This window comes from Poromitra crassiceps (assembly GCF_964638095.1).
Source record: "Poromitra crassiceps genome assembly, chromosome: 9".
Taxonomy (NCBI): domain Eukaryota; kingdom Metazoa; phylum Chordata; class Actinopteri; order Beryciformes; family Melamphaidae; genus Poromitra; species Poromitra crassiceps.
In genome coordinates, this window is record NC_139630.1 from 15,057,629 (window position 1) to 15,082,430 (window position 24,802).

Below are 24,802 nucleotides of genomic sequence, written 5' to 3' on the forward strand. Positions count from 1 at the left end.
GAATAAAAATAAAAATAATAAACGGAACAGATACAATAGGGATCCACGCACTTCGTGCTTGGACCCCTAAAAATAATAAACGTAACAGATACAATAGGGATCCACGCACTTCGTGCTTGGACCCCTAATAATAATAATAATGAAGAAACAGTCACATCATTTCCTGTAGCCTACTGCTCTACGCACCCCCTGCTGACTTTTCTCCTCCCCTTCCTGTTCACCTCAAACTGAACAAAAAATATATTAAACACTTTTGTTTTCAGTCCATTTTCATGAGTTGAAATAAAAGATATGGAAAGGTATGAATGTGTGTGTGAATGTGAACAGGGCACTCCTGAAAAAGAGAGCATTGCTCTCAGTGAGACTCCCCCTGTATAAATAAAGGTAAAAAAAAATAATAATAATAATAATAATAATAATAGTAATAATAATAATGAAGAAACAGTCACATCATTTCCTGTAGCCTACTGCTCTACGCACCCCCTGCTGACTTTTCTCCTCCCCTTCCTGTTCACCTCAAACTGAACAAAAAATATATTAAACACTTTTGTTTTCAGTCCATTTTCATGAGTTGAAATAAAAGATCTAAAACTTTCTATGCACACAGAAGGCTTATTTCTCCCACATTTGGTTCACAAATGTGTTTAAATCCATTTTGGGCACTAATCCATCCACCTGACAGGTGTGGCATATTAAGATGCTGCGTGGGTCAGGGTCACACCCTCTGCTGTTTTGTATTGGAATTGCAGTTTATATTGCATGTTTTATACTGCGATATTTAGGGTTTATGAGCAAAGCAAAGAGGGTGGAGATGTTATTTTTGATGTTTGGTTTATAATAATAAGGTAATAAAATATAATAAGTTCAGTGTTTCTGCGTGTGTTGCTGTCTATTGTAGTGTAAAACGACCTAAAGGGAGAGAAGGTGGTGACATGAAAGTGAGTAGAAAAGGAGAAAATATTGAATAATCACATCACAACAGTATAATCCTAATGTTAATTTAAAATTAGATATTCTTCTAAAATATGGCTAAAAATCATCCAAACGTCAAAAAAACATTAAAAAAAAAATTTGGCCGCCGCCAAAAATTCTTCCTTGCAGCACCCCCTGCTTAAAATGACTTCCAGCGGGCCTGCACACCAAGCTAACCCGTTAAGAGAGCCAGTCCGTCCCACCCGCCCCGTTAAATTATGCATTAATGCCCAACCCAACCAGGCAGCCCGCAAACGGACAATTTAATGTAATATGTCTCAGGACCCAGGATGAGCGCTGCGCTCCAAAGTGTCCAAACTCGGTATCTGTCTCTCTTTCTCTCTTTCTCTTTCACAGATACGCAGCTGTTTATTCTTGTCATTATGGAGTTATTTCTGCATAGTCGTCATTACAAACTCTAAATATTGGTCTGTAATGGCAAAAATTTGCCATTACCAGTAACTGTAAGTAACTGATTACATGTAATCTAGTAACTGTAATCAGGATACAAAAAGGTAACGGTAATCCCTTACAGTTACAGAAAAAAACATGTAATCAAGATTACACTTACATTCATTCAAAATTGGGATTACTAGCAATGATCACAATTTAAAATACATTTATATTTATTGTACATTGTGTATTTATCCAAGTGGCTGTCTGCTCTTCCTTAGGCTGGTGCAAATAAAAAAATAAAACCCAGAAGAAAAAACACACACTTCAAAAACACTTAAATAATAGTTCAGTTCAGTTCAGTTTTTATTCATTTATAGTGCAACATCACCCCAAGGGGTCTCTGTACACTTGACAACAAAGCAGTTCGGAGTATATGACACAAACACATGCACAATACACAAGCCTATGCGGAGACATATCACATAGACAAGAGGAGCACAGAGTAAAATCTACAACAGAAAACTAGAAAACATCAATAGATGGAGGAGCCATAATGCACAGAGAAAAGGTGGGTTTTGAGCCTAGATTTAAAAATGTCAATATGTCAGCTTCTCTAACAGTCAGGGGAAGAGCATTCCAAAGACACGGGGCACGGTGTGTAAATGCTCTGGCCCCGACTGTTTTTTTCTTATACCTGGTGACTGTCAGGTAACCAGCGTATTGGGAGCGTAGTGACCGTCCCGGAATGTAGGGTTTAACTAGGTCGGCGAGATAGGATGGTGCGAGTCCATTCAAGGCCTTGTAGGTCAGGAGTACCTTGAAAACGGCCCTAGCCTGTATCGGGAGCCAATGCAGGGCTATGAGTGTAGAGGTAATATGATTGAATTTCCTTGTTCTCTAGACTCTAGCTGCTGCATTCTGAACTAATTTAAGACTGTTGGTTGTAGTTAATGGTAGACCGGAGAAGAGTGAATTACAGTAATCTATTCTTGAAGTGATAAAAGCATGTATCAGAGTTTCAGCATCCGCCAGTGATAAAATCGGGCGGCTCCTAGCGAAATTGCGTAGATGCAGATGCAGATAAGTGCCACCATGTTCAGCTTCTTTTTCTCGCGATATGAGATTTAATCTCAACGATACATATTGTCACGTTTTGATATCGTGATATATTGTGGGACGATATATTGTGACATCTCTAATTATTATTAATTAGAAATAGGTGACACTAGATAGATTGGTTGACCGCCTAATGTAACCTACACATAAGGTCTGAAATGAGAATCACAGAGCTGTTTTTCCCCAAGCATGCACCCAGGCATTTAGTGCTGCAACCAAGCAATCATCGTGTATCATTGTACAGTGATAAGTGAGAAACGGGCCAGTAAAACTGACAATGAAAAGCCATTATGTACATTAACTGCGGTTCCACTCTGAAACGAGCGTATATCAGCACAAGAATAGAATCACCAAACTTGTTTTTACTGAATGTAAAAAGGTGTTTCAGTTCTCAGTCATGGTAGCCTACTTTGTGCTGCTTTATCTCTCTCAACACAACACATGTACTTGAAATGAGTAAAAATGAACAGTTTTGGGGGGAAATGTCCTCCTGAGGGAGCATGCCCCCAGATTCCAGTGGTCGAATGCAGGAAAGTTGTTCAAACGTAATCCAAAAGTAACAGAACGTAATCAGTTACATTATTTGTATATGTGATACTTGGATTATGTTACTGATTAAACATTTTAACAGGTAATTAGTAATTGTATCAGATTACATTTTTAAAGTAAGTTACCCTCCCATCCCTGGTACGTGATGTCGCAGTAAAGTTGAAAATATATCAGTCCATAATCCGTATAATAATAATTACAAAGAGAGATTCCTTCCATGTGTGTGTGTGTGTGTGTGTGTGTGTGTGTGTGTGTGTGTGTGTATGCGTGCGTGAGTGTGTACGTGTCTGTGTGTGAGACAGAGACACACACACAGAGTGCACATCTTTAACTCATTGAGTGCCAGCCACTTTTGGAGAACGGACGCTCCCAGTGCCAGAGTTTCAGAGCGTTTTCAGTGATTTCTCGAGGCCCACAGAATATTGTGTGATATTACTATGTAAACACTGAACACGCACAAAGAACGATGAGACTCTATTCTATCATCTGCAAAAAAAAGTTTATTGATCCCATTTTCCGTTCTTTAGTTATGAGCCGGAGAAGATAGCTTGATTCATCCAAAAACAGCAATTTTTTTCTAGAAGCTGAGATAATTGGCCTTTTGTGAAATTAAACATTTCAAGCACATCACTGACTCTGAAGCTAATCTTTTCTAATGTAGTCACACCTCAAAAATAATTTCCTTCAATAAAACAGTTTAGGCCAGGGAATTTTGTTTGGCAGAATAATATTTTTAGCTACAACCAGCAGCGCTGGCCCCTGCGTGCGCTGCTGGTTGCAGCTTCTTGCTGGTCTTGATTTGCTGCTGGTGGGCATCGGATATTCTGGCTTGCGTTTGTCAATCCTGTCCTGCTGCCTGGGTCTGTCTGGGTGTTGCGTGCTGCTCTGCGTGCCCCCCCCCCCCCCCCGCCGCCCCGCCCCGCCTCGCCTCAACTGCACACTCCTCCTCCTGTCTGTGGTGGCTCTCTGCTGAGTTTGCTGTGCGCACAGTGAAGGGTGCGCAACATCCAGTTTTATTACAGCGTTCCGCGTGTGTTTGTCACCGGCAACGATGCTTCCAGTTGAGAATAATAACAACTCCAGGGTGTGGATGTGCGGATGTGCTGTCGTAACCGACACGGAGCGGCTCAATTGTGGGAGCAGATTGGCTGCTGCAGGCACAGCTGCAGTAACGTGCTTCAGCATATCGATGCATACGGATGCGATGCGATTTCCGTTTCCATAACGACTTCTTCTCTGTTTTTTCCTTGCCTTTCTGTTATGTGGAGAGCACTGTCGCCACCTAAGGGTTCTGTAAAATAGGTTATAGACCTCCAATAGCTACAATAGTTGTACCAGAGATGTATCAGGGATTGATCCACGTCCCACCGTCAAAAAACGCAATTGACGACAATCGTCGTCTTTGGCACTCTACGTCAGTATTTGAATTGACGACAGCTGTCGTCATTGGCATTCAATGAGTTAATAAAGCGTTAGTCTGCTTGTCTTGCTATTGTAAGTTATTTAATAATGTCACTTTCGACCCGCGCATCACTACAAGATGCTGATTAAACAGCATGATTATTGCACAGGTGTGTCTTGGGCTGGTCAGCTCTGAAACTTCTGGTTGAGTAATACATTATTCTACATCAGCTACCTCATACCTTAAACCAGTCAGGACCTGCTTGTCCACCCACCACCAATGAGACAGAGTCCATGGAGTGTAAATGATCAGGAAATGTTTGCATTACTCTTTAATAAACTGTAATTGATTTCATCTGTTGTTTGTTCTTTCAGAAACTCTTGCTGTGTGTCAACATCGACACAAATGCCTTCTGAAGCAGAGGTTCCACATTGTGTTTGAGGGGATTGCTAACGCTGGAAAACAAACACTTCTGAATCAGATCTACACAGTCCTTTACCTCATAGTAGGAGAGAGGGGAAAGGTCAATTATGAACATGAGGTCAGACAGATTGAAGCAGCATCCAGAAACCAGAGACCAGAAACAACAATCATATGTGAAGACATCTTTAAACCCTTACATGGAAGAGATGCACCACCACCCAGAACAGTGATGACAATGGGAGTGGCTGGCATTGGGAAAACAGTCTTAACACAGAAGTTCACTCTGGACTGGGCTGAAGACAAAGCCAACCAGGATATACAGTTCATATTTCCATTCACTTTCCGAGAGCTGAATCTGCTGAAAGATAAAAACTTCAGCTTGGTGGAACTTATTCATCTCTTACTTCCTGAGACCAAAGTAGCAGGAATCTGCCAGTTTGACGAGTTCCAGGTTATGTTCATCTTTGATGGTCTGGATGAGTGTCGACTTCCTCTAGACTTCAAGAACAATGAGGTCCTGACTGATATCACAGAGTCAACCTCAATGGACAGGCTGCTGACAAACCTCATCAAGGGGAATCTCCTTCCCTTTGCTCGCCTCTGGATAATCACACGACCTGCAGCAGCCAATCAGATCCCTCTTGAGTGCTGTGACATGGTGACAAATGTGAGAGGCTTCACTGAAGAACAAAAGGAGGAGTACTTCAGGAAGAGAATCAGAGATGAGGAGCAGGGCAACAGAATCATCTCCCACATCAAGGCTTCACGAACCCTCCACATCATGTGCCACATCCCAGTCTTCTGCTGGATCATTGATACAGTTGTGGTCCATCAGTTGAAAACCAGTAAGAGAGGAACAATGCCCAAGACCCTGACTGAGATGTACATCCACTTCCTGCTGGTTCAGTGCAAACTGGGGATGTTCAAGTATCAGAGAACGGATAAGGAGATCAGGGAGACGATTCTCCTTCTGGCAAAACTGGCCTTTGAGCAGCTGGTGAACAGCAACCCGATCTTCTATGAAGCCGACCTGAGAATGTGTGGCATTGATATCACAGCAGCCTCAGTGCGCTCAGGAGTGTTGACAGAGATATTTAGACAGGAGTGTATGCTGTCCCAGCACAAGGTGTTCTGCTTTGTCCATTTGAGCATTCAGGAGTTTCTGGCTGCGGTCTACATGTTCCACTGTTACACAAACAGGGACAAGGAGGTACTGGACACATTCCTCGGGGGAGACTGGGATATATCTAAAGACAGTGAACTGGATGTCTTCCTGCAGACAGCCATGGACAAATCCCTGCAGAGTAAAAATGGCCACCTGGACCTCTTTGTCCGCTTCCTTCATGGCCTCTCACTGGAGTCCAGCCAGAAACTCTTACAAGACCTGCTGGGTAAGACAGAGAGCAAACCAGAAAGCATCAACAGAGCCATTAGCACCCTGAAGAAGATGGCCTTCTCCAATACCTCTACTGACAAAAGCATCAACATCTTCCACTGTTTGACAGAGATGAATGACCAGTCAGTACATCAGCAGATCCACCAGTTCCTGAAGTCAGAGAACAGATCAAAGTATGAACTCTCTGAACTAGACTGCTCAGCTCTGGCCTACATGCTAGAGATGTCGGAGGAGGTTCTGGATGTGTTGGACCTGGAGGCCTACAACATATCAGAGGAGGGACGATGGAGACTGATCCCAGCTGTGAGGAACTGCAGGAAGGCTCGGTTAGTCCTGATGTGATACGAACAGTATAGAACAGTGTAGAGCCACCTTCAAACCTGACACCCTCAGAATTACATTAAAGATCATAGTTTCTCAACCATACACATATAACTGTTGCTCTACACAGCAGTGGTACACAGTGTTGGCGTAACATGTTACAAAGTAATGTGTCACTGTAATCACATTACACATTACTTTTTCCTGTAACAGAGTAAAGTCGTTACTGCTTCAGGTTCAATTTCACCTTCCAGTTACTGATCTAACAGATCAGATTGTTTCTTGAGTTTCATTCTTTAGTCTAGAATTCCAGAGAGTGACATGAACGAGACAAAGTGGAAAAAATGACTTGGAAAGTTGGAATTTAGTGCTGTAGGCTCAAAACCATAAAAGTAACTCAACCCCAACCAAATATATGGTGAAGCTGAACTCTAAGGCCATGTGTCCCACCAAAGCGTTTTTTCCCAGCTTTTATCGAGCAATAACTTTGTGGAATAGGCTACCGGCATCGATCCTAATTTGAGCTAGAATACATTTTAAGAAGTATATTAAGACCTTTGTAGATGGACTCATGTAGGATGGTATAGGGTAGGTTATACTGTATTAGGGTATTTAGAGTAATTAGACAAGGTGTTTATATATAATTTTGTATATTTTATACTGTACAATTGTGCACACGGACATGTACTGATTTTGATGTAATGTTGTAGGGTATGTTGTTATGTCTTACGTATTTGATATGTTTTATGTTTAATGTGTCTCTTGGAAGAGTAGACTTTGGCTAAAAGAGATCCTAATAAAAACGCAAAATGCCAGGTCGTGAAAAAGCCCTGCTTTTATAGGTGCAGCTTTGTTGTTGTTGTTGTTTTAGTTTTTTCCAGCTGAGACACTTTGGTTGTTATGATACAGAATATACATGGAAGTAAAATGTCAGCACAAAGTAGAGCAGCATACTTACTCTGTAGATGAAGAGAAGGCTGGAGCATGTAGGGAGAGAGGATGGACCCGCTGGTCTGTGTGGGTTCCTGAGGTTTTGTGAGTGAGGAAACATCTCGGTGAGGAGCTACCATTGTTTGGTTCAAGCTAAGCTAAGCTGCAATTTACTGCACATTACATAGCACAATGATATAGCTGTTGTAGCTTTTGTGTTATATCTCTGTGCTATGTTACGTGCAGTAAATTGCAGCTGAGAAGCAGTGGAATTCATGCCTGCCTGTGCAATGCATGTTTAACTCAGAGACCAGTGGTGTTTGCCCCACCCCTCCTCCACTGTGATTGGACGGCTGGGTAAAAAGTGACACTGACGAGCGCAGTGTTTTACCCAAAGTTGAAAATTTTCAACTCTTGAATGGAGTTCAACTCAGAATAGACCCTCAGCGCCTCGTCACGCTACTGGTGTTTACAGCATAGTAAATATATGGCACTCCCATTGCAAACAATATGCTGGCCTCAGGGGAAAAAACACTTTGGTGGACACACGAGCGATCTGCTCATAACTGTCTGCTCTTCCTTAGAATATGTCTGATGTATTTCCATCTCCTCGTCCGTATCTGTGTTCTGACCTTTTCTATGCCAGCAATCCTCTGAACGTCTTCATTGCTCATTCATATTGGCCAGTATATCTTTAGTATCCTTCTTAGGCAACTGTGTACAAATACATCAAGACGATGTTCATCAGCTACCATCATCTTCCACGTCTCACATCCATATAAGCGTACTGAGATCACAGAAATGCTTTCATATAATTATTACATTTATGTATTATTTTGTTTCTGTTTATATTACATTTTGGAAAATTTCAAATTATATATATACATTATTGGTATGCTAGTCTCAGCTCTGCTTTGATTGATCTATTTTTTTCATTAAATCTGTAAACAAACTTTCTGGCTGTGAACTCTAGAGACCTCAGCTCTGAAGTCCAACTCCTCCTTTATTCTTTATTCAGATTGAGGGACTATGACTTGTCAAAGACTCACTATGAAGTCGTGGCCTCAGCTCTGAAGTCCGACCCCTCCCACCTGAGAGAGCTGGACCTGAGTAACAACAACGTGAACCTGAAGCTTCTCTCTGCTGGACTGGAGAGTCCACACTGCAGACTGGAGACTCTCAGGTCAGACATCATATTTAATAATTTGTGAATATAAATATTGTAATTTGAGGATGTCTGAGTCTGTCCATCTGAAATCAGACGGGATCTGCTTTTAGAGGCTTAGATCTCAAATTCTCCTCGTGTTGTTTTCACACAATCCTTTTGTATTCAGATGAATATGACGTTTTATGATATTCCCATAGTTTTACAGACCCTGGCAAGCAAAATGCACCACAACCTTCCAACTATGTAATTTAGGGTCTTATGTGCCTAATTGTGAGCATCAAAAAGTTGTAGACATTAGTTTTAACTTAAATCCTAAATATAGCTACTGTTTTTACTGTTTGCTGAGGCGGGGTTGGAGTGGGCGGTACTTATGGCTCATTATGTTCCATTTTTATCCTGTCATAAAAATTAATCAACTGCTTTGTTCCTCTCTCTTGTCGAGGCTCTGACCGAAACAGACACTGAATTTGAAGAGAGGGTTTTTCCTCTGAGATGAAGTTAGTTTTAGGTTGGATATTGAAGAGAAATTCACTGAATATATCCAAACTAAATGTAGCTTCGTTTTTGCTGCTCTCAAATGGGTGGATTCAGCTATATTCTTCAGTGCAGTCACAGTGGCTCATTCCCCGCTGTACATTTAAACTACACTTCTGCTCAAGCACTCATAGCTCTCTCTTCCTTTCAGCAACTTCTCACTAATCACAGTGGTTACCTGCTTTTGAGATCTGCACTTAGTTTGCTTCTCTCTCTCTCCATCTCTCTTCACACATCCCCTACCAAGTGACTCCAGAAACTAAACTGAACTATACTCGCCCGTGGTGTTCGCCCAAATGTGCATCCTCTCGGGACTGATACTGTCCATGTTCTCGTCCACTGACAGCTGCAGACTTGTAGTTACCAGTCTCGTAGTCTCTCCCCAGACTCAAATATTACGTTGAATCGCTGCCCTCCGCATACTACATAGTGAACAGTGTTGGGCATGTTACTTTCAAAATGTAATATACTACATATTACCAGTTACTTTCATTTGAAAGTAATAAGTTACTTTATAATATTACTTTCTGTGTAGAGTAACTCGTTACTTATTACACTACTTTTGCATTACTTTTACCAAAACAACAGCAGCAGCAAAATGACGTCGCCGGCCCGGAACATCCCGAAAAATAATTTCAACCGCCTTGAAGTCAGTGTAAACAATCCAAAATTCTAAATGTTATTCTTTTCCTTTGTTATTGTCATCTATAGTGGTTATTTGCATAAAAACACAGTTTGATTAGGAAATGATTGTATCTTTTTTTAAATATGTGCTTTGATTTAATCAAATGTAACTTAGTTTGTAACTTGAGTTACTTGACAAAGTAACTGGTATACTATTACTGAAATCTTATAAGTAATAAGTTAGATTACTGAGTTACTGCTAAAAGTAATATATTACATGTAATATGTTACTTTTGTAATGAGTTACCCCCAACACTGATAGTGAGTCTGTGCAACTTCACAGCCACTGCTGGGGTTTGAGGGCGCGTCTAGGGGGGTGAAATTGAATGAATGACAGGTCGTAGCTCCAATGAGAGAGCGGTTCGAAAAATGGGCTGCGCCTCCCATGCCGTCACTGATCGCAAAGTCATTACTGATTGGTGAAGACTGAATCCACCACTGGCCATGTGAACGGTTCACATCCGACCCCAGCGGGCTGAGGGGAAGCGTTGCAGAGAGAGATATGCAGCATGAGCATGCAGTAACGTAGTGTATTCATTCTCTCTCTACCACAGACCACAGGTTCCAACACTGTTAAGGCACACATGAAGCAAGCAGCTTAATGTTAAAAATAGCTATCTTTATTATTCAAGAAAAATGCATAGCTTAAAGTCCCTGGAAACCAAAATCCACAAAAACGTTCTAACTATGTTATTTAGGGTCTTATGTTAGTAATTGTGTGCCTCCGAAATTATTATACATTACTTTCAACCCAAAGCCTTCAAATCGACACTTTTCTACAAGATTCTACAAGGTACTTCCTCATTGAAGAGAGCAGTGCGCGAGGTGCTAAAATGCAGGAGCTTATGACGTCATAAGCTCTATATAACCTTTGTACACGCGCGCAACCCGCCCTACTGTGTGTGTGTGTGTGAGTAACCTCGCGTCACCAGGCTGTGTCGAGCGCTATGCTGCTCTCTCTCTCTCTCACTAGTCCCGAGAGAGAGAGAGAGGCATAGCGCACACACAGCACACAAAGTGGGAGGGAGACAGACACTGAGCGAGCGCTGTGGGGGCAAAGAACGGACAGATCTCTTCCTCTCAGCAACGCGCGAATACACACACACACACACACACACACACACTCTCTCTCTTTCTCTCTCTCCGAGAGAGAGAGAGAGAGACAGAGAGAAATGTCCCTGCTGCAGACGGGACACGCCCACACAGTCCGCGGGAGAAAATACACTCTAAAAAATAATTGATTCTCATGACTTTTGCCACGACTGTCAAACCTAAATTTATATACTTTGCGACGTTCATCATCGTTCAAATTTGGCTGGTGGCTTATTAACATAGGGTCCTGTGATGTGATGAACTCAAAATGCTAAATAATAATAAAATATTTCTGGTTTCCAGGGACTTTAATGATTTGATTAAGCTTTCAGCACCATAGCAATGCAGGTTGGTTGGCAATATAGGGTGGCAGTATAACAACAATTAACTCAAATCAACAAAAGAAAATATATACAGACCAAGGGTGGCCCACTAGCTGTAAACCAAATGAAACAAAACATAATTAATTCCCCACACTCATAAGTCTCCCCAAAAGACACAAACCAGAAAGAAAATATATTAAAACCCACCAGCTACACAGCCAATCCCCTGCTCGGGTTCCCCCCACTATTCCTGTATGCTGTACCTGCTCAAAGAGCCCTATAATAATGTAAAGCACACATAGACATCCATTAACCAACATACCAGATATTTGCACAGCAAACCAGCCTCCCCCCAAAATACCAACAACACATTGCATGCACCTTATACAAGTGGTCAACCGGCACACACCACAAAGGAAGGCCAGACACCCCTCTGACACTGGGCCTGCTCTCCTACGAAGAGATTCATTCATTAATTTATCAGTCTACAATGCCGGACAATGACGCCTCAACATAACACACGGCAGGGACTTAGCCCCCGTTCACACAGGACGCTGAAGCAACGCTCAACCTACGCTGAACCCACAAGTTTAATTTAGGCGTCCTTGTTAACAGGCGAGGCCGTTCACACAACCCGCGCGTGTCACGCTGAAGCCACGCTCACGCCTTGCTCAAACGATCGTTCAGGATTCACGCCTATTTTCCAAGCGTGCATGAAGTCAATGGGAGTTGTGGGCAGGTTCAAGGCGCGCCGAGTAGGCCGAGAGGAAAAGAGAAGGCTTCGTGTGTGAACGGTTAGGCATCCGTTAAGCTTGTGCCTGCTTCAAGCTTCACTTCTACTTACGTTCAGCGTCCTGTGTGAACAAGGACTTACCCCAAATACAGCACGCACTGTCACCATCAGCCTGCTACTGCTAAACACATGCAGCTGGAGTAAATCGGGACAGCGTGTCTTACCCACGCTGCATGTGGGGTCCCCAGCCCTTCGTGGAAGCAACCAAGCCCAGTCTCACAGCCGCAGATCACCAACAGGTGCCTCTTATTACCTAACCATGGTCCTCAACTCCGATACACTTCCGGCCAGAGCAGCCGCTCCGCTATGGCAAGCCCCCGGAGCTACATTAGGGTTAAGTTCCCTATCAAACTCAAAGTCTGATTTTTAGCACTTATCTCCAGAGAATCTGCCATCTGAAAATATTGTCCCAATAAAAAGTGGATCCTGGACCTTAACTAAAGCCTTTATTTATTTTAAACTATTTTGCATCCAGGGCCCAAACTGCAGATTTATTCATCTGGTTGGTTACAGAATGTGTCCAAGGAAAATGGACCAATCCTGAGACAGAGTTGTGACAGCCTGTCTGCTTTCAGATGGAAAGACTCTATAAGGCCAACATGCGGAAGTCCATTGGTTTATGAAACACTGGATTGTTGAAAGCTTTCAGGAATATATTTATTTTATAGCTTTGCTTTATTCTTTATTCAGATTGAGTGGCTGCAGTTTGTCAGAGACTCACTGTGAAGTCCTGGTCTCAGCTCTGAAGTCCAACCCCTCTCATCTGAGAGAACTGGACCTGACTAACAACAACTTGCAGGATGCAGGACTACATCTGCTGTCTGATTTACTGGAGAGTCCATGCTGCAGACTGGAGACTCTCAGGTAAAATCACTTTAACACATTGACTGCCAGCCGTTTTTTTTTGCTGTAGGTAGCTTCTGCCAAGCCGTTTTTTGAGGATTATGGCTCATTTTACAAGAGCCGAGGATTCGTTTCAGCTTGGAGTTTGTGAACATACAATATCTCAAAAGTACTAATAGAATGTGTACTTTCTCTGTCTAAAAGAGTTAGTTTGTAGAGTTAGTAGTTATGTAAGCATTAGCAGTTGAATACAGCATGGTTTTAGCCTCAGAAAGAATATTCAGAGATAAACGGCTTTTTGTGAAATTGGATGGAACAGTCACTTTAACCATTCATTTTTGGCTCTCTCTCTCTCTCTCTCCCTCCCCCTCTCGCTCTCTCTCTCTCTCTCCCTCCCTCTCGCTCTCCCTCCCTCTCTCTCTCTCTCTCTCTCTCTCTCTCCCTCCCTCTCGAGTTGCTTCAACTCCTCCCTCCGTGGGCGGACAAGCTTGTCACCAGTCAGTGCTTTGCTGCTCTCCTGTGCCTGCATGTCTGCACGGCCGCTGTTTGAGGAAGTCGGGATGGACTCGCTCGTTTGGAGTTTTGGTTGAGAGAAGCTTTTGCGATTCTGGTCATATTTATGCTGTGTGTTTCAAAGTGTGTTCCTCCACCTGTAATCTATCACCCGATCATAGTAGATCGGCTGAATCTATTATGTAAATTTGCAATCCCGCATCGCCAGCAATCAGCGCGAAAAGGAGAATGGCTGGGCTGAGAATGGCGTGACAAGTTAAAAAAATGCTTTCCTTCCTCTAGCGAGGAGAGCACTGTTGCCACTTAGTGGGTCGGTGGAATGGGTTGTAAACGTTCGGTGGCTCCAATAATTATATAAGAGATGTAAAAGGGTTAGATGCACAACCCACCGTCAAAAAAAAAAAATCGATGCCAAAAACGTGTAAACACGTTGTTGGCAGGGGACAGCTGGATTCTGAAAACGTGTTCATACGTTGTTGGCAGTGAATGTGTTAAAGTGTTTCTCACATGATTTGACACATTTCTCCAAACTAAGGTCCACTCTCTCAAAACAGGATTCCTGGATCTGCAAAGGTCAACCTGCAGGTTTTACATGAGGATTTGAGTTTTATTGATCGAGCTTCATATTCACAGCAGTGAAGTTCAGTGACTGAGAGAAGATCATCCATGTAATGCATGACGGGGTGTCCATTATAAGTGCATTATTGATTTATTGATTTATTGATTTATTGATTTATTAAGGTGTCATGCACATTGCTGTGCACAGACCACATGGGCTTACAGGACACACAGAGAATACAGCAGTAAGAACAATGTATAAAACAATACAATAAAAACATCACAGCACCAATACATTCAAAACAACATAAGACGTGGAGCAACATATTTCTCAGACCCACAGAAACAGATCGGTACATCATTCTCCAAACAAAATGTTTTGTCTTTGCTCCCAAGCCTGGCAGATAAAGTTTGCAGTGAGAAAGATACCTTTTTTAAAACATAACTCGAATTTCTCGTAGTCGTCCAACTCAAAAAAGTCAGCATAAATTGAAGACATTTTACTAAAAAGTACGACCCTTGCCTCATCATAAGCAGTACAGTAGAACAAGAAATTAGTCTCGTTTTCAATTTCCTGTAGTTTACATTATAATTAAGTGCACATTATAAGTGCATTAACCCGCTTATACCATGGTCACTTCCAAAGAAACAAGAATAATTAGACCATCAATTTATATTTTCATATAGTTTAGCCATCAAAATTTTAAGTTTTTCATAAGCCATAACTATGTTCCCCTCATAACACATGGGCAACCAACTAATACCTGGAACAATCATCACCATCCCATTATCTTATCATGCAATTGAAAGGTTGTTCACTGCTCCAGTAAATAGGATGAACCTTGGGTACCAGTTAGCAAAGGGACATAATATAGTCCACTCAGCTCATCACAGAAGCCTTTGGCTCAGAGCCAGAAAGCTAGAAAGCCTAGTAACTTTCAAAGTCAATATTATTGTGTATGGTTGACAAACAATAAATATACTTTACACTATATTTAACAACAAGACAGGCGAGATTGTAAGTGACCATTAAACATTTCACTTGGAGCAAGAACAAAAAATGAAAAGCATGAAAAAAAAATGAAAATTAATGCAAAATTTCTTCTGGGGCTGGAGACGTTACAGTCATTGAGCTCTCTAGTCCCCAAATCAAAAAAGAAAAGAAAAATGACAAACGATAAGGCATAGGGGTTCAGTAGTAAGTCATTTATAAGCTATTAGGTAATGACGAACTAATCATTTACAAAATATGAATATACATTTGTAGAGGTAAATATGTAAACATCACAAATGTGTTGTGTAGGGGTTCAGTAGTAAGTCATTTATAAGCTATTAGTTAATGATGAACTAATCATTTACAAAACATTAATATACATTTGTAGAGGTAAATATGTAAACATCACAAATGTGTTGTAAGTCATCTATAAACGTTTAGTAAATCATCAAATGATCATAAATAAATCATTAGTACATGATTAATAAGCAATTAGTCAATATATTATGGATCACTTGTAAGTACACATATAATGAACACTGATGTAATATGATATTAGTGTTTTAGTAGAGCGTATCACTCAATACAAAAAAAGGTTTTCTTAGAACCAAAAGCCTATGGCTTAGTCTGCAGAAAAAACACGACAAAAGCCATAGTAATTTAGACTCAGGTGTGCATAAACTACTTCCTTTTTTAAATACAAAAATGTGAAATTACAGTATTATCGCTTATTGGACAGAAGCAGGTATTTGTCGGTTATAGTATTGCCTGAAAAAAGAAAAGTCTATAGATCCCCCCAAAAATCTATAAATCCCCCCTATTTGAAGAACATAAGGGGGGAATTCCCCCCTAGTTTGCTAAATGAATTTTAAGCCCTGTAATTACTTATAAATCATTTACTAACGATTTGCTCATAATTTGTCATGATTAACAAATGTGTATAGAGACATGGTTGGAATATAAAAACTTTGAGTGACTTACAAGTGATCCATCCAATATATTGACTAGTGACTTGTTAATAATTTATTAATGATTTATTTATAATCTCATGATCTCATGATTTACTAAGTTTATAGATTACTTACAACACATTGTGATATGTTTACATAGCACTTATTAATAATCTATAAATGTATATTAATGTTTTGTAAATGATTAGTTCATCAGTAGTCATCATTAACTAATACTGGGGTTCCCAAACTTTTTCATCTTGGGACCCAAAGGATACATTTTGTGTCTCCCTGGGACCCAAACTCACAAAAAACATACGGTAATGAGTTGCCATGACGACCAGTTGGTGACCCACCCCCGACGGGTCTGTGACCCGATAGTCACAGACCCAATAGTTTGAACTAATAGCTTCTAAATGACTTACTACTGAACGTTATTATAAAGTGTTACCAGTATACGCTCTGCCAGCTGCAGCCAAGGAGGACTGTGGTTTAATTTATAGCCTACAGCTTGTGTTGTCCAGGCAAACATGTCCGCCAAAGTGCCTTGGAAAAACTTGATTTTGTTATGCTTTATTTATTTTTTGACCAGTTTTAATTATGGAGAGTGGGTGTTTTAGAGAAGATCTATCTATCTATAATTCGGCCAGCAATCATCAATCCTAACCCACAAACAAGCACCATCTCACCTCGAAACAGGCTGAGCTAACAAGTGACATATGTGAGAATATTTAACTTCCAAAAGGAAATAAATCATAATCGAAATGTTTTGGAGACATTGGCTAATCACCACAGAGCTGCATACATCAGTTAATTTGGTCGTTTTCTCACTGGTATGACGTTATGTTCCCCGGCTTCTGTCAGCTGAGGTGACTGACTACTCCTGGTTCTTCATATCTCCGAAAATGAAAATCAGGTTCCTAAATATTTTTTTGATCAAATGAGCACACAAGGGTAAAAGTGCCATATTTAAGCAATATTACACTCCAGTTGTCACACACTTGCTTTACTGTCATTAGTGGCACGACAGTGATGTGGCGTACCCGTCACTGAACCCTTACCAACAAAATACAAGCTATAAACAAAAGGTGTTAATATTTTGGGACAATTTGCTCTCGAAATAACAAACTTTTTGCCGTGTTAGTCCGAGACAATAAATAGTCCTCGTTGAGTCAGCCAGACGTCAGCCAGCTGATATGCTCATCACATGAGTTAACTGTAACAAACAGCTGTGCAGAAAGCAGCATCTAGCTTACAGCGTTCATGCTAAATGGATTGTTTTGTTGTTCATTTTAATTTATTTGATGGACTTACTGTTGACGAATGGTTGGAAGAAGAGATAAACAAACAAGCTGCTGGTTTCATCTGGCAGCGTCAGGTTAGGACGGTAACATATCAGAATGAAAATAATACTGCATGTCTGAGATGAAAGAGGGTTGAGAGGCTTGCCTGTCTGTCGATGATTTGATTTGACAGTTCTGGGCACTGGAGTCGTTGTTGGCCAATCCTGGCGGGTTCCACCCCCAAATCGAGTGTGTGCTGGCGCTAAGCGAGTGGGGTCTGGGACAACCAGGCTCTCTGGCGCGAGCCACTTACGTTAACTTTAGGAGCAGTGCGGTATATACAATATTCCTGGAATGTGAGTTTAATGAACCAGTTACATGTCCTATGCATTCTACATCAAATTAAGATATTACTGTTAGTTTTATTTTGTGTGTTACATACTTATTGGCCAAGTTATTAGTTAGTTTATGGGCTAGAAATGCTGTGGGGTTACAGGCAATATAGTTGTTGCCTGTTGCATGTTGCCTGCAGAATTTTGGCCGCTGCTGTTCTCTGCTGAACAGACTGGCTGGTGGAGTGATATTTTAGTGATGAGGGTGTTCTCAAATGAACGATTTGAGAATGGCTAGGTGTGCTGTTATGCTCATTTGAGAACAGTCCTTGACCAATCAGATTGCTTGGTCGGAACTACATGTTGTATAATAACCCTTAAGAGCATGTCAAATTCCCTCCATGTGAAGCGTTTTTACAGACCACCACACAAATAAGTTCATGTTGAAACTAAATGGAATAATGATTGAACTGAAGTTACATCAAACTCTACAGTGAAGGAAGTGTTGAATCCATCCATCTTCATGAGTAAAACTAGAAAACTAGGTCCAGGCTGAGAATGACCAGAATTATGTTTTAAAGATGCAATATGTAAACTTCTGTGAGATTATTACATTAAATTATCTAAAAATGTGTAGACCTATGTCATAGATCTATATTTTTGTTGTTGTCCCTACATTATCTTAAATGTTTCCAACAATGTCCCAACCCAGAGGAATCCTTAATGGTAAATGGTAAATGGCCTGCATTTATATAGCGCTTTTATCCAAAGCGCTTTACAATCAGATTCACCCATTCATACACCGATGGTAGCCGCCATCGGGAGCAATTTGGGGTTCAGTATCTTGCCAAAGGACACTTCGACATGCAGACTGGAGGAGGCGGGAATCGAACCACCGACCTCTTTTATCCAAAGCGATTAGTGGACAGCCCGCTCTACCTCCTGAGCTACAGCCGCCCCTCTTAATCTATTCAAAGACACGGAGCGGTTCACATGATCGCATGTAGATGACGTCATCGCCTCTTTCCTGAAAACGCTGATAAAAGGAGCCAAGGAGAAACGTTCCTACTGAAGGAGGAGCGGGGACACAAAACACCAGGGCACGTCTTGTGCTCAGAACCTCGCTTTTCCCTCCCACATAGGCTAAATTAAGCTTCTGTGGGGTCACTGGTGACCAAAACATTAACTTGTTAGCAACTACAGTCACACCTTTCAATACAATAAGTGATGAAAATCCGTTGCTTGGTTGCTGAAGAAAGGAAGATGCTTTTTCCGTTAGCAAGCTAACGTGGCTAATGCTGCCATTCCACAATTCCTTGTGGCTGTGGAGTCATCAACACACGACCTTTGTCATTTAATTGTTTTGAGAGAGGTTTCAGGAGAGTGACCCCTAGTGGCCGGAAATTACATACTGCACGTTTAAGAGAGAAACTGCTGTAAGCAATATTACTGAAAATGATCAGCTGCTTTTATTTTGAAATCGAACTAAGATAATTATCAATATTGTTTACCACCCAGTATTACAAACTACATCACTGAAGAAACAATATGCAATGTGTGTGTGTGTGTGTGTGTGTGTGTGTGTGTGTGTGTGTGTGTGTGTGTGTGTGTGTGTGTGTGCGCGTGCGTGTGTGTGTGCGTGCGTGCGTGCGTGCGTGCAGGCTGTCAGGCTGTCTGCTCACAGAGGAAGGCTGTGCTTCTCTGGCCTCAGCTCTGAGCTCCAACCCCTCCCATCTGAGAGAGCTGGACCTGAGCTACAATCATCCAGGAGCCTCAGGAGTGGAACTGCTCTCTGCTGGACTGGAGGATCCACACTGGAAACTGGAGACTCTCAGGTATGGAGAGAAAACGTCTGCTAGAAGGCTGAGAGTCACACATTTTCTCTGTTACACCCAGATAATGAAGAATATTAACGTCTAACAGCAGTTATGACTGATGCTGTCTGGAAACTCATTCATATTGAAGGCTATTAAATGTCCATGTTTCCATCATCAAAGAGAATGTGCTGATGTGACTTTATTTCTTCCTCCAGTGTGGACCATGATGCAGTACAGTGGTTGAAACCAGGTCTGAGGAAATGTAAGTGTGTATTTAGTTTGATTCATGAAAACAAAGCAACACATTCAACTATTTCGATAGAAAGTCCATTCACAGCAGCAAGTGACATTATTCATTCACTTCCTACTGTGAAGGTGATGACATCATGTGTAGTCTGTGGCTAAAAGCATAGACTGTATAAAGAGATGGACAGAATCAGTGTGATGTGTAGTCTGTGGCTAAAAGCATAGACTGTATAAAGAGATGGACAGAGTCAGTGTGATGTGTAGTCTGTGGCTAAAAGCATAGACTATAAAGAGATTGACAGAGTCAGTGTGATGTGTAGTCTGTGGCTAAAAACATAGACTGTATAAAGAGATGGACAGAGTCAGTGTGATGTGTTGTCTGTGGCTAAAAGCATAGACTGTATAAAGACATGGACAGAGTCAGTGTGATGTGTTGTCTGTGGCTAAAAACATAGACTGTATAAAGAGATGGACAGAGTCAGTGTGATGTGTTGTCTGTGGCTAAAAGCATAGACTGTATAAAGACATGGACAGAGTCAGTGTGATGTGTTGTCTGTGGCTAAAAGCATAGACTATAAAGAGATTGACAGAGTCAGTGTGATGTGTAGTCTGTGGCTAAAAACATAGACTGTATAAAGAGATGGACAGAGTCAGTGTGATGTGTTGTCTGTGGCTAAAAGCATAGACTGTATAAAGAGATGGACAGAGTCAGTGTCATGTGTAGTCTGTGGCTAAAAGCATAGACTGTATAAAGACATGGACAGTCAGTGTGATGTGTAGTCTGTGGCTAAAAGCATATATGTATAAAGACATGGACAGAGTCAGTGTGATGTGTAGTCTGTGGATAAAAGCATAGACTGTATAAATAGATGGACTGAGTCAGTGTGATGTGTAGTCTGTGGCTAAAAGCATAGACTGTATAAAGAGATGGACAGAGTCAGTGTGATGTGTAGTCTGTGGCTAAAAGCATAGACTGTATAAAGAGATGGACAGAGTCAGTATGATGTGTAGTCTGTGGCTAAAAGCATATACTGTATAAAGAGATGGACAGAGTCAGTGTGATGTGTAGTCTGTGGCTAAAAGCATAGATGTATAAAGAGATGGACAGAGTCAGTGTGATGTGTAGTCTGTGGCTAAAAGCATAGATGTATAAAGACATGGACTGAGTCAGTGTGATGTGTAGTCTGTGGCTAAAAGCATAGACTGTATAAAGAGATGGACAGAGTCAGTGTCATGTGTAGTCTGTGGCTAAAAGCATAGACTGTATAAAGAGATGGACTGAGTCAGTGTGATGTGTAGCCTGTGGCTAAAAGCATAGACTGTATAAAGAGATGGACAGTGTCAGTGTGATGTGTAGTCTGTGGCTAAAAGCATACTGTATAAGGAAATGGACAGAGTCAGTGTGATGTGTAGTCTGTGGCTAAAAGCATACACTGTATAAAGAGATGGACTGAGTCAGTGTGATGTGTAGCCTGTGGCTAAAAGCATAGACTGTATAACGCTTCGTTCACACAGACAACCTACGCCTTGCCTTGCCTCAACCCACGCCTACGCCGAGCTGGGCGTGAACCTGTTACACGCTTTTGCGATCACACCGCACGCCTTTTGCACGCCGAACCTGGAGCCGAGTCACAAGCGCCTCTCCTCTCTCCCGACTGTATTTTTTCACGTGTTGTCCAGAATTGTCATGGGTAGCCTCTAGGTAAAATAAATCGGATATATTTAATGTTCTATTGATGCTGGATATGTATAACCAGGTCTGACTATAGTCAGACATTTTAGAGAGGTGATCTTGCAAGAATATGTGCTGGCACAACAACATTGTCCATCTTGCTTCTTCGGTCGCTATTCTCTCTCATGAAGATTTGTTTGCCGACGGGGAGAAAGCCCCACGTGATAGCCATCCGTCAATCTCTCTGTCTCTCTGCTCAACATGTTGTAGTAACTCCATTTTATTTTGAAATTCAGTTGACTTTTCCATTTCCGACGGATATTGTGCGTTTTTCTTTCATGGCTTGACAGAAGAAGTCTGCCTGCACGCGCCTTGTCGGCTTCAAAATAGAACTCACGCCTATTCGATAAAATCGGCAAGGCACAGGCAAGGCGTGGGTACACGCAGGGTTCACGCTCAGGCGGCCGGTGTACACAGCCTCGTTGACTAAAACGGACGCCTATTAAAAAGCGTGGGTAAAGGCAAGGCATAGGCAAGGCTTGGGTCGTCGGTGTGAACCCAGCCTAAAGAGATGGACAGAGTCAGTGTGACGTGTAGTCTGGCTAAAAGCATAGACTGTATAAAGAGATGGACTGAGTCAGTGTGATGTCACCTATTGGTTTGTGTGACTCACGTTCTGAAGCCTCTAGTTTGGCGTTTTGGCAGCTCACACGAGATGGCACAAGACCAGAGGTTTCCCACACAGCTGCAGCTCCGCCTGCTATTGGTCTGTTATCAGCAAGTTGTGCGATCACTGGACAGGCGACCTGTCAATCACTCACAAAACAATGTCTTTTCTATGTCTATTTGACTTTAAACAGTTATAAAAATTCACCCTCGTACAATTGTCATGAAAGCTTGAATTATCTATAGAGGCCAAAACTGTGTTTTGAACCAGGCTGTAAACAACGTTTAATCCTGTTGTAAAGTCAGAGACATTTTAACATGGGGGAGAACAGGAACGACTCCCTTTTGAAGCCAGCCTCAAGTGGCCATTCGGGGAACTACAGCTTTTATCACTTCCATGGCTTGCTGCCTGTCCTAAAGTCATGATTTCATTGACTTATAGCAAAGTCTTATGACTAAGTTCACTTTAAATCCATTTAATTTCATTCCACCTTACTGTTAGGTCATTCAGCCACATGCCCCCAATTTGCATTGCATGCAGCGTTTAATGAGCGCAAAACAAGCGCAAATGCAAAATTACCACTTTTGCGACGATAGGGCCCCAGGTGTCTAGTCTCCTAAAACAGATGGTTGGCTCTCGCAATTTCCAAATGCTTCCGCCAAAACGTCTGTACTTCGAGCTGGGAAAACTTGGTCAAAACGGAAAGGGAAACTCAGAGAAAATAATGATAGGGCGATGTCCCGGATGTCCCGCTCGTATTTCTCCAATCACGTGCATCAGTTCGAACTTCCTCCAGTCTGAAGCATTCCCCCCCCCCCCAACTTCCTTTGTCCATGTTCTGTGGGTGTGAATTACAGACTGTCTAAGCTGCATTCGCAGAATGTAAAAAAGACAGTCTGGCTTGAGAGACTACCAGGTGTCCAAACTCTCTTTCTCCCTCTCAGTCTCTCTCTCTCTCTCTCTCTCACACACACACACACACACGTACATAAACGATGCATACTTCACATCTTAACGGTGAACGATAAAGCCTTGTGTTTACGGTCTTTGAATATGATTGTGTGTGTGTCTCTCTCTCTCTCTCTCTCTCTCTCTCTCTCTCTCTCTCTCTGTCTCTCTCTCAGTCTGCTCTGGATGAGCACAGACACACAGCTGTTCATTCATGTCATGATGTTATTCCTGCGTCATCATCATTATAAACTCTAAATATCAATCGTTCTTCATTTAGCCTGATCCAAAAGTAAAGGAGGGAGGACTACAGAAACTGTCCTTATTCTTTCTAATATCTTTTAAGTTCCTTCATACGTCTTCAGTGCTCTCAATAGATATGGTCACGTTAAAGTAAAGTTGAAAATTGGATCATAGTCCATTAAGACAAAACTCTGTGGTGGAATTAGTTTATGGACACTTCAAATAATAATTACAACTGAAGAATCCTTCCAAAAAAAAAATTGTGAGGTCTCATACCTCACTGAAGTGTTTCTTTACTGGCAGGTTTTGCCTTTGCTCTAAAGAATCACATCTTTGTCAGAGTCACTTGTCTCTGTGTGTGCGCACGTGTGTGTGTGTGTGTGAGAGAGAGAGAGAGAGAGAGGGAGAGACAGACGGAGTGACAGACAGACAGAGAGACCGAGAGAGGGAGAGACAGACTGAGAGAGATAGACAGAAAGAGGGAGAGACAGAGACAGTCAGAGAGAGACAGAATAAGAAGTCACTCGCAGCCTTGTCCATGTGTGCGCGCGCGCGTCAATGTGTGAGTGTATGCGTGTGTGTGTGTGTGTGCGCGCGTGCGCACGTCTGTGTGTGTGAGAGAGAGCGAGAGACACACACACACACAGAGAGAGGGAGAGACAGAGAGGTTTGTTGCCTTTTCTTGTGATTAATAAATGAATATAAAGTTTTCACAACAATTAAGCTGTTGAATAATTAACAGTGAAGTTATTCATAGAATAACAATAAACACAACAGGTGTTTTAGATGAGAAGCTGCTGCTGTATTGAGTCTTGTTGTCTCATCAGATGGCTGTGAACTCAGACTGGACCCAAACACAGCAGAGAGACACCTCCTCCTGTCTGAAGACAACAGAAAGGTGACGATGGTGAGAGAGAAGCAGCCATATCCTGATCACCCAGAGAGATTTAACTACTGGCCTCAGCTGCTATGTAGAGATGGTCTGACTGGTCGCTGTTACTGGGAGGTGGAGAGGGAAAGAAAGGTTGAGATAGGAGTGACTTACAGAGGAATCAGCAGGAGAGGACAGGGTGATGACTGTGTGCTTGGACAGAATGAAAAGTCCTGGTGTCTGATTTGCCTTGATAATGGTGGTTACTCTGCCAAGCACAATAACAGAGAAACAGTCATACCTCCCCCCTCCTCCTCTGTGTCTAACAGAGTAGCAGTCTATCTGGATTGGCCTGCTTGCTCTCTGTCCTTCTACACAGTTTCCTCTGACACACTGACTCACCTCCACACCTTCAACTCCACATTCACTGAACCACTTTACCCTGGGTTTGGGTTTAGGGTATATCATGCTGGTGCCTCAGTGTCTCTGTGTCAGATAGAGTGAGAGAGAAACACACTGTGACCAAACACAGCTGCTGACATGATGCTTCACTCTGTACAGGATCACACACACACACACCTACACGTGCGCGCACACACATACACACAAGCACACAGACACACACACACATACACAGACATACATATAAAGATACATGTGTGTTTATCTGTGCGTGTGCTTGTGTGTGCATGTGTTTGTATGTTTCTATCTGTTTGTGGGTTTTTGTCTGTTTGTGTGTGGATTTGTGTGTGTGTTTATCTGTGTG

The 24,802-nt window shown here is 41.9% G+C and overlaps 1 protein-coding gene across 1 annotated transcript in view; it reads left to right on the forward strand.

Annotated features, from left to right (window-relative positions):
- LOC310782184 (NACHT, LRR and PYD domains-containing protein 3-like) overlaps positions 1-24,370 on the forward strand; it is a gene marked incomplete at its 3' end in the record, with an annotated part of 174,355 nt that extends 149,985 nt beyond the window's left edge. Inside the window, exons 11-18 of the mRNA XM_083642870.1 lie at positions 4,810-6,068; positions 6,219-6,580; positions 8,524-8,688; positions 12,790-12,963; positions 19,234-19,407; positions 19,605-19,651; positions 23,993-24,145; positions 24,366-24,370. Coding sequence (XP_083498996.1) covers positions 4,810-6,068; positions 6,219-6,580; positions 8,524-8,688; positions 12,790-12,963; positions 19,234-19,407; positions 19,605-19,651; positions 23,993-24,145; positions 24,366-24,370 — 2,339 coding nt within the window. The remainder of the gene's footprint in view (positions 1-4,809; positions 6,069-6,218; positions 6,581-8,523; positions 8,689-12,789; positions 12,964-19,233; positions 19,408-19,604; positions 19,652-23,992; positions 24,146-24,365) is intronic.
- Positions 24,371-24,802: the final 432 nt, after the last annotated feature.